Raw genomic sequence first — 9,458 nt, forward strand, 5'->3', positions numbered from 1 at the left:
TGTAAGGGTTTGTCACGTCTTCCGTGTAATTGGACTGCATTTAAAACTCATTCAGCAATCCTTTAACGGGTCGTGTAAACACCGCTCTGTTGGGAAGTAATAAATTCCTTACAAGTTAACTAAACCCTTGTAGTACCTTAGGTGGAAGTGGAGTTTGATCTTTGTGGGGGGAGCTTTCGAGAAAAATCATGAGGCGCCTGTTATTGTCCTCGTGTTATTTGTGACACGCTGCATTGTTTGGAAAAATCAGCTCGAGGCGACAGGAGCGATCCACAGCCTGACAACTTGCTGAAAGGTGAGTTCATTTATTAGATAATAACCTCAGGTAAAATAATAAAAGAGCCTGAAGAGGGAAAGAGTTGGAACTTTTACCAATATTTGAATCACTGGGAAAATGTCACTACATTTGTCACTACTTTCTCACAAAGTGTTACTTTATGCCACCTTTGTAGAGCCACAACTGTCAGAAAGTGCTTCTCAAATGTGTTGAAGCATAAAATATGTATGTCTTCATCTGCTGTGTGTGGTGTATGAGTCTAGATTTAAATATTAAACTGTGTTCAACTTGCCAACATTTACCTGCTTGTAACAACAGCAGGTCCCGTAAACACATCCGCAGTTATGTAATGGTAAGTTAATTTAAAAAAATACAGAATATTAGAACATTTTGGCTTTAAGGTCAGAATGTGATACAGAAAAGCCAATCAGTATTTTATTTCAGTGAACATAAAGAAGTATTGTCAGCTAAATGTTCATAAAGAATAGGTGAAGACATCTCACATCTCATCCGAGAGGCTTCTTCAGTTCTAACTTCATGACCAGTCAGAAGTTTGAACACGCCTTCTCATTCAGTGTTTTTTCTTTATTTTTATTATTTTCTACATTGTGGATCAATACTGAAGACATCCAAACTATGAAGGAACACATATGGAATTGTGTAGTAAACATAAAAGTGTTAAACAAACCAGAATATGTTTTATATTTTATACTCTTCAAAGTAGCCACCTTTTGTTTTGATGACAGCTTTGCACACTCTTGGCGCTCTCACATTCAGATTCGTGAGGTAGTCACCTGGAATGGTTTCCAAACTTTTTATCTGGTAGTGTTCTCACAGAGTCACTTGTGGGTTGTTAGCCTGACCGGCCTTAATGTGTGTTGCTAAATCTGAGCCTTTCTTTAATATCTAATATCTATATCTGGAGTTTGCAGTATGACTCCTCATAGACTTTACCTTGTGGTCTTGTACTGCTGGATTATTATTAACAAATGCATTACGCATGTAAATATTACGAACAGAGGCGGAAAGAAACTGCATTTACTCAAGTATTAGTACAGTTTTGAGATATTTTCATTTAATACTACCTCATACAGTATCTTTACTCAACTACATTTTTAACAAATATTGTACTTCTTACTGAACTTACATTTTTTTAGACAAATATAGTTAAAACCAGGTCCTTTTCATGTTAAGATTGTATGTATGTATATATAAATATATATATATATACATCAGCTAATTAATATGCAACATATTCAGAATTGAGTATACACCAGGTCTTCCAAACCCGAAAAGAAAAATTAAATCAATGTCTAGTCGAAGCCTCTTGTCGTGTTTTAGATGTGTATGGTTTGTGGAAAATAGATTTTCCCTCTAAAAGTCGCAAATTGTTTGATTTAATTTTGAGACTGTTTATGCTTCAAAGTGGTATCCATTCATCCAGTATCCAAAGATTATACAAAGTCTGTAAAATTAATAAAATGGGAGAGCTTTCTGTATCAGAAGTTTGTCTATTCTTCTCTGTTCTCAAGACCCCAAAGCAGCAGAATTGTATACAAGTACATATACAAAGTTTTATTTTTCACTTTTATTCATTCTGCCTTTTTGTGAAACTATTCTAGAGATTAAACATTTGATTACTGCCCTGACTATCACAGCAGAGGACAGAATGGAAACAACAGAAGGCCCTGTAGGGACCAGCATGCCCCCTTCTCCATCACCCCCTACAGGGGGCAAAGCTACCCTGGTCACTGTGGACATCGTGGTGCTGGTCATCTACTTTGTACTGGTTCTGGCTGTTGGCTTCTGGGTAAGTAAAACAGGTCTCTGTTCCACTAAGTTCACCAGGCACCACTTCCTTATTTCTTGCCAGATATACTGAAGTGTGTTGTGTATGGCACATTGTTCTTGGTTGCTATGAATATAAAGAGATAATGACTTTAAATCAAAATGTACACACAAGTCTCCTTGTTCTGTTGCCTCTTTGCTATCAAGCGAATGCTACTAATGTCAGCAGGAACAGAATCAGTCTGTATCACAAGCGTTTCACTTTCCAGTCCTACTGCTTTGCATTTTCTCCCCATGCTTCATGAATATGCTGAACTTTTAAAGAAAATTGTTGATTCCCTGTAATGCAGATATAAATTAACTACTGTAAATCATGAGAAAACAAAAAAAATGTATTCTGCTTGTGATTTAGAATCACTGTCTGACCATGTACCTGCAAAAAGGCACATGATCCTTGATTACAAACACAGGAAATTCCTTTTTTTTTTTGTTTGTGGTCTACCCAACCGTAGTCTACTCTACATTTTCAGGACATCTGTTACTGTATGTAACACAAACATACAAATGCAGAGCAGGAAATATGTTGTTCTTCATAGGCAGATCACAATGAAAATGAGCAAACCCAACAGTTGTCACATCCTGGTGGTTAACATGAACCAGGGGTCGGAGAATGCAGAATTTTGGCGACAGAATACGGCACACAACTCTCACATGGAGCAGTTTCTAAGTGCTTCACACTTTACACTCCCTATAAGGAGGAAGAGTTGCTTCAAGTTGTTTTCTCTATTTGAGGTTCTTCATGTACATTCAGTGAGGTTTGACAGCAGAGCAGCAGCAGAACCACTTTCATGAATCAATATTATATAGTATTTCAAAGAGGTTTTCTTATTTTTTCTGTCAGTCCATGTTGAGAACAAAGCGCAGCACCGTGGACGGATACTTCCTGGCTGGGAAGAACATGACCTGGTGGCCGGTGAGTCAAACACGGAGACCACTGTGAAGGAAAATATTTGATGAGAGTCATATATATACGTTTTAGCAGATCTGGTCCAGAAGAAGTATTCATCTCAAATAAAAGGAGTCACCAGATAATTTTTTTTTTGTGTCATAAGGCTTCCATAATGTGGACACCTTAGTGAATTACATTTATTTGATTATGTATCACTATATACTAACTGTAGCCTGATCAGACTTTAAAAGTCAGATGGAGGCAAAATGTTCTTTAGTTCAAAGTCAAACACAGAGCCGGTCCTGATTTGGACTCTTTCATCTATATTTAGGTGGGCGCCTCGCTGTTTGCCAGTAACATTGGCAGCGGACATTTCATCGGAATGGCAGGGTCAGGAGCTGCGGCAGGAATCGGGGCCATCGCATACGAGTGGAATGTAAGAGGTTCTAATATAAAAAAAGTTTGATATGTCGAACACAGTCTGAAGTGTTCAAAGCTGATGTCTGGTCTCTGACAGGGTATGCTGATGGTGCTGCTGCTGGGATGGGTCTTCCTGCCCATTTATATCTCCTCAGGGGTGAGGCAGCTGAAATATCACACATTGTGCACATGCGTGATTTTGCCCATTTATTCTATCTCTGAACTCTCTCTCTCGTCTCCAGGTGACGACCATGCCAGAATACTTGCGGAGGCGGTTTGGGGGCAGGAGAACCCAGTTGTTCTTAGCCGTCCTCTACTTATTTATTTACATCTTCACAAAGATATCGGTATGATCCAAATACACAGAAATTCTTCATTTCACATGTCAAAAACATATATATTTATATTTTCTACCCTATATCCACCACACGTGTGTCTCACTGTGTGTGTTTCTGGCCCAGGTGGACATGTATGCAGGTGCAATGTTCATTCAGCTCGCCCTACAATGGAACATCTACCTGGCTGTGGTGCTGCTGCTGTCCATCACTGCTCTCTACACTGTAACAGGTTGCCCCTCACTTCCCCTTGCCATTTTAAACACGTGGAAATAGATGTAATGTGCTTGTTCTGTATGTCACTGACTGGCGTGTGTCTCTTCCAGGTGGTCTGGCTGCAGTCATCTACACTGACGCCGCTCAGACTGCAATCATGCTGGCAGGCTCTCTCATCCTCATGGGCTTCAGTAAGTCCAACTGCTGTGCTCACGTCACCAGCGCTTGATATCACGGTTTGTCTGACCCTGCTGCCTGTCTCTCGTCAGGCTTCGCCGAGGTCGGAGGCTGGAACGCTCTCATGGAGGGGTACCCCAACGCCATCCCTTCGGTCCGCATGCCAAACTCAACCTGCGGCATCCCTCGAGACGACGCCTTCCACATATTCAGAGACCCGGTGAACTCTGACCTGCCATGGCCCGGCACCATCATCGGCATGTCCATCCCCTCCATGTGGTACTGGTGTTCTGACCAGGTACTGTAATGAAATAGCACATTTCCTTACAAATAAGAGTTGAGAGAATAAGATTCAGTGTCAGCCAAATTCATTAAAGGGCGAGTTCGCCCAAATTGAATATTCAGTCATTATCCTCTCACCCTCAAGCCGATGGAAAGTTGGGGGAAGTTTTGTGATCCACAAAATATATCTGAAGCTTCACAGCAAAATGTTAATGACTCAAGAAGATGGGGACTTTTAAAACATAAAAAACACCCCTCAAAGAAGTCCAACTTGGCTCCGCACAGCGCATCCGGCTTGATCCAAGTCCTAGGAAGCCCTAAGCTGTGTGGTCAAGCTTGTGCACCCAACTCAGATGGGTATGCGCTAAAACCAAACGCCTTTTGCGGCTACAGTGAATATCTCACTCGACAAAATGTAAGTAACATCTTTTCAAATCAATTTGAGATCTTGGGGCTTCCAGACACTTGGATTACGTTGTACAAGCTGTATGGTGTCATATTATATTTCTTTGTCAGAGGTTTTTTTTTTTTTACAATTTAAAATAAGTCCCTGTCTACTTCAGTTGTTAAGGAGAATGCTACAACACTGTTTTGCTGTGAAGCTCTGGAGCATATAAGGGTTAAGAGCATATAAGGACCCCAAAGTTGCCGTCATGAATCTAAAGTTTTTATTTTCATTTAATTCACTTGTAAACTGTCAAGGAGTCTTCCATCTCTAACGATGAAAGTGTAATTTAGTGTTTTCTGATCTTGTTTATGCTGCCCTAACAAATTCCTCTGAAGTTAAATATGAAAGAGTCTTCATCTGAAAACCCAATTTTTGAGAATCTGGCATGTTTTTCTGGCTCTTCGGGGAGGTTCAAAATTCCTTTTATACACTACAGAGTGTTATCAGAGCGACGGTTTGCCCACCAGCCAAACCTGAGACAACAGAAGGCACGGGAAAGTTTTTAATGAACATTTCCTGTCTTCTCAGTTCAGCCCTTGTAGCTAATTTGTGCGCATAAACATTTACCCCACTTACCTGCCAGCTAAGTGGTCTCCTCATCCATTCTCCTATCAAAACTTTGCTTACAAACAGCTGCAGATCATTATAACTCATTAACCAGTGGCCCCTGGGAGTTAACTGAGGGTCCGTGACTCTCCGCAGGTGATTGTGCAGCGATCCTTGTCTGCAAAGACCCTGTCCCATGCAAAAGGTGGCTCACTGCTGGCTGCTTATCTGAAGATTGTGCCTTTTTTTGCCATCATGCTGCCCGGAATGATCAGCAGGATACTTTACACAGGTACAGTATGACATGACGTTTGAATGAATTAGTGGGGATGACTTGCTTCTGTTAAATTTATAAAGATACTCAGTTCACTTATGGGTTTTCAGTGGTGGACAGACGGTCACATTCAGGTTGCATTTCTGTTTTCAATAAGATGTTTTAATGATATTGTCCAGATGACGTGGCGTGTGCAGATCCTGAGCTGTGCAAACAGATTTGTGGAAACCCGGTGGGCTGTTCAGACACCGCCTACGCCAGACTGGTGATGGAGCTTCTGCCTGCAGGTGAGATGACTTCCTGTCCCGCCTCCTGCCTTTATTCGCGCATGCCTGTCTGCATCCCTTTTAATGCCAGTCTCTGTGTGTTTTCCCTTCCAGGCCTGCGAGGGCTGATGATGGCGGTGATGATCGCTGCCCTCATGTCCTCTCTGACCTCCATCTTCAACAGCTCCAGCACCATTTTCACCATGGACCTGTGGAAGAGTTTCAGGAGCCGTGCATCTGAGTGGGAGCTTATGTTAGTGGGCAGGTATGTGAGGTGATATAACTCAAAATATGGTCCTGGTTGCAGCATGTATGCTCTGTACTGCAGTACTGGTTTGAAGATGCAAGATGCGAGAATCTCCCCACCTCAAATTCATACTTCAAACAAATAGAAAGCTTATTACCAGGGTAAACGCTGCCATTAGCTATTTAGCTCAGTTAGCCGTGCAGCTAGTGGTCCAGACTGGAAGCTTAGCTGTAACACTCATAACGACAGCTGTCCAAATGAAACCCACTGTTACCTTGAATAAAACTACAATTTCTCTGGGTATGAACACTGTTGAAAACATTCAGGATAATGTTAGTACACAACTCAACACAATATATAACAAAGGTCTTGTCATTATTAGACATTTTAATGGCACAAATGTTGCATTTTTACAATTATGCCTTTACAAGGAACCAGCGTCGCTACAGAGAGCAGCCTGCTGTCTGCTGTTTCCACGGAGCTCTTGTGTTAAAGGTTAAAGTCTTATAAACCATGTTGAATATTTGATCCCCACTCGGGCCGTCTGCATTTAACAAGTAACCACACGTGTCATTATAATGCACTTTGGATGAAACCTTCCAGCAAATTGCATGTTAAATTGTTACATTCTTCTGTCATGCTCGCCCAAACCGTAACCTCTCTGTCTACAGATTCCTAAATAACGACTTTACCAGATTTACTTTTCAGACCAACACACGCACACACACACACACACACCCTCTGCTTTCCATTCCCTTCATGTCCCTGCAGAACTGAATTGAATAGTCTGGCATTAACAACACAGGTCTTATTGCTTCACTTGCAGGGTGTTTGTGCTCGTGCTGGTGGTGGTGTCCGTGCTGTGGATTCCTATCGTCCAGGCCAGTCAGGGCGGGCAGCTTTTTATCTACATCCAGTCCATCAGCACCTACCTCCAGCCCCCGGTCTCCATCGTCTTCCTAATGGGCTGCTTCTGGAAGAGGACGAATGAGAAGGTGAGTCTGTGTGGAAATCTGTTGTTTGTGTGGCCGATGGAACAGGTCAAATTGAAGGAAATAAATGTTTATTCGTTGAGATCTGAACGTAAGAATTTGACTCTTTTCACGGTTATATGATGCCATATACATTCATTTATTTCATTATTTTTCTGCTGTGCACTGGTGTGATAGCAACACAGCAAAGAATTCAGATCCTGGAGCGAACCTAATGTCATAGAAAACTCTGTTTCATGTCCTGCTGCGATCTGAAGATGAAGTGTGTGATTGTACTCATCGTATAACCTCCCCTCCCTCCCCTCAGGGTGCGTTCTGGGGCCTGACTCTCGGCCTGCTGGTGGGCTGCATTCGCATGCTGTTGGACTTCATTTACCCGGCGCCTCTGTGCTACGAGGTGGACGACAGGCCTGGGGTGCTGAAATATGTCCATTACCTGTACTTCTCCGTCCTGTTGTCCTTCATCACCCTGGTTGTGGTGGTTGTAGTCAGTCTGGCTACAGAGGAGCCCAAACCAGAGCAGGTGAGGCCATTTCTTTAGATCTAAATTTAAGTTTTTATTTCCTGCATTGTTTCATTTTCATATTCTGTGACAGGGTTCAGAAAGATCTATTTTTGAGCCACCGATTCACACAAAGAAATCTAATTTAACTTTCCAGTTTTCATTGTTTAAACCTGATCTACTGTGTATTTCCTATTATAGATGACTGTTTTGAAACATGCACTGCTTGTTTATTTACTAATCAAATTCTTGCATAAAACGTGGAGAGATTATGAAATTTGTTTTTTTTATAAATTAAACAAGGCAACCGTTTAAACAAGTACATTTGAAATGATAACTCAATCAATTGGTGAAGTGACCGAAAATAAATTAGCAGATATTTTGAAAGTCTTATGTCATTTTTCATGACAAAATATTTAGTGGTTTCAAGCTTTTCTAATGTGATGATTTGCTGATTTAATTATTATATTAAAAGTTTATTAATAATTATTTACTTGTTCAATTAGTGAACATGCAAGAAATGCCATTTTAACATGAATTTAAATAATTAAGCTGTCACTCTGTGTAATTGTTAAGACATTTCTCACCATTTTCAAAATGTATACAAAGTAATCAATCAGTTGATTAATGGAGAAAATAAGATTAATTCATAATGCAAATAATCATTACTTGATTAGCACTGTGTGGGGTGCTGCAGAGGGAAACTCATGTCAGTTTGCAGCACACTTTCAAACTCTGACCAGATTTATAGTTATTGTCTCATTCATAAAGTACATCTTTATCCATTTATGCTGCAAATCACATTTGACTTACAAGATAAACAGTTTTGTGTCCCGGCTGAACGTATTTAAATTCCCTCTGTAGTCTGCAGGAAATAAATCAGATTTTTTAAAAACAGGTTAGTCGCCTCACCTGGTTCACCAGGTTTGACCCTGTGGAGCCCAAAGAGCAGGTCCCACCAGTGGAGCAGAGCACTAGGACCTTAGAGGAGATTACTATACAGACGAATGAGACGGATGCCAAAGGGAGAGAGCTAGAAGACAGCAATGGGAAGGCGTGTCATCACAGGAAAGGTGGGTCTCTGTCCGGTTTGCTGTAACACTTTTCCATTCCACCATGTGTCAGTCTTGCCCCTGAACGCACCCTCTCCCTCTCTCCAGACTCTTCGGCCTCCCTGTCCAGTGTACGGAGCCGGTCCCGGCTGATTTCTGCCCTCTACTGGCTGTGTGGGATGGAGAGAAGGAAGGAAGGAGATAATGATCCTGTGACGCCTCCTGCTCCTGACCAGCCTACCTGTTCCCTGGAGGAAAAGCCACGTCTGCGTACCATTGTTAACGTCAACCTGATCATCTGCCTCTCTGTGACTGCCTTTATCATCGGCTACTGGGCTTGACAGGCCAGTTAAGACACTCTCAATGGACAGATGGTGTATAGTCTTACATTTTTCTTTTGTTGCTCCTTAAACTGAGTGAGATTTGTAAAGTGCGATTGGTCCATACAGCTACGCCATTTCCTTTAAAACACATGCCGCTAAAATTAATTATACGCCGAATTCCATTAATTGTAGCACGGTTTTACATTTGTAATCTTTCATGGAAGGAATGCACACATCTAATGTTGTGATAAAATCTCCATTTATACTGTGAACTGAAAAACAAACTAGTCTTTTAAATGCTTTTCATCCAACTTTGTTAAAAAAATTTATTAAAAAAAACAATGACATTTCTTGACAAACAACT

General features: G+C 41.2%; 1 protein-coding gene across 1 annotated transcript; it reads left to right on the forward strand.

Moving 5' to 3' along the window:
* The first annotated feature begins 37 nt into the window (after positions 1-37).
* slc5a11 (solute carrier family 5 member 11) lies at positions 38-9,441 on the forward strand. The gene is made up of 16 exons (XM_030407367.1): positions 38-295; positions 1,936-2,087; positions 2,967-3,038; positions 3,346-3,450; positions 3,532-3,591; positions 3,677-3,781; positions 3,896-4,001; positions 4,096-4,176; positions 4,255-4,460; positions 5,595-5,730; positions 5,892-5,999; positions 6,093-6,243; positions 7,052-7,220; positions 7,525-7,740; positions 8,618-8,792; positions 8,880-9,441. The coding sequence occupies exons 2-16, from the start codon at positions 1,947-1,949 to the stop codon at positions 9,110-9,112; spliced, it is 2,064 nt and encodes a 687-aa protein (XP_030263227.1). The 5' UTR covers positions 38-295; positions 1,936-1,946; the 3' UTR covers positions 9,113-9,441.
* The last annotated feature ends 17 nt before the right edge of the window (positions 9,442-9,458 follow it).

This window comes from Sparus aurata, chromosome 23 (assembly GCF_900880675.1).
Source record: "Sparus aurata chromosome 23, fSpaAur1.1, whole genome shotgun sequence".
Taxonomy (NCBI): Eukaryota; Metazoa; Chordata; class Actinopteri; order Spariformes; family Sparidae; genus Sparus; species Sparus aurata.

Bases quoted from the DNA above. Each gene is read 5' to 3' on its own strand.
- slc5a11 (XM_030407367.1), top strand. From the start codon at position 1,947: ATGGAAACAACAGAAGGCCCTGTAGGGACCAGCATGCCCCCTTCTCCA. The intron at 4,002-4,095 runs GTTGCCCCTCAC...TGTCTCTTCCAG, and splicing joins TGCTCTCTACACTGTAACAG to GTGGTCTGGCTGCAGTCATC. The intron at 8,793-8,879 runs GTGGGTCTCTGT...CCCTCTCTCCAG, and splicing joins GGCGTGTCATCACAGGAAAG to ACTCTTCGGCCTCCCTGTCC.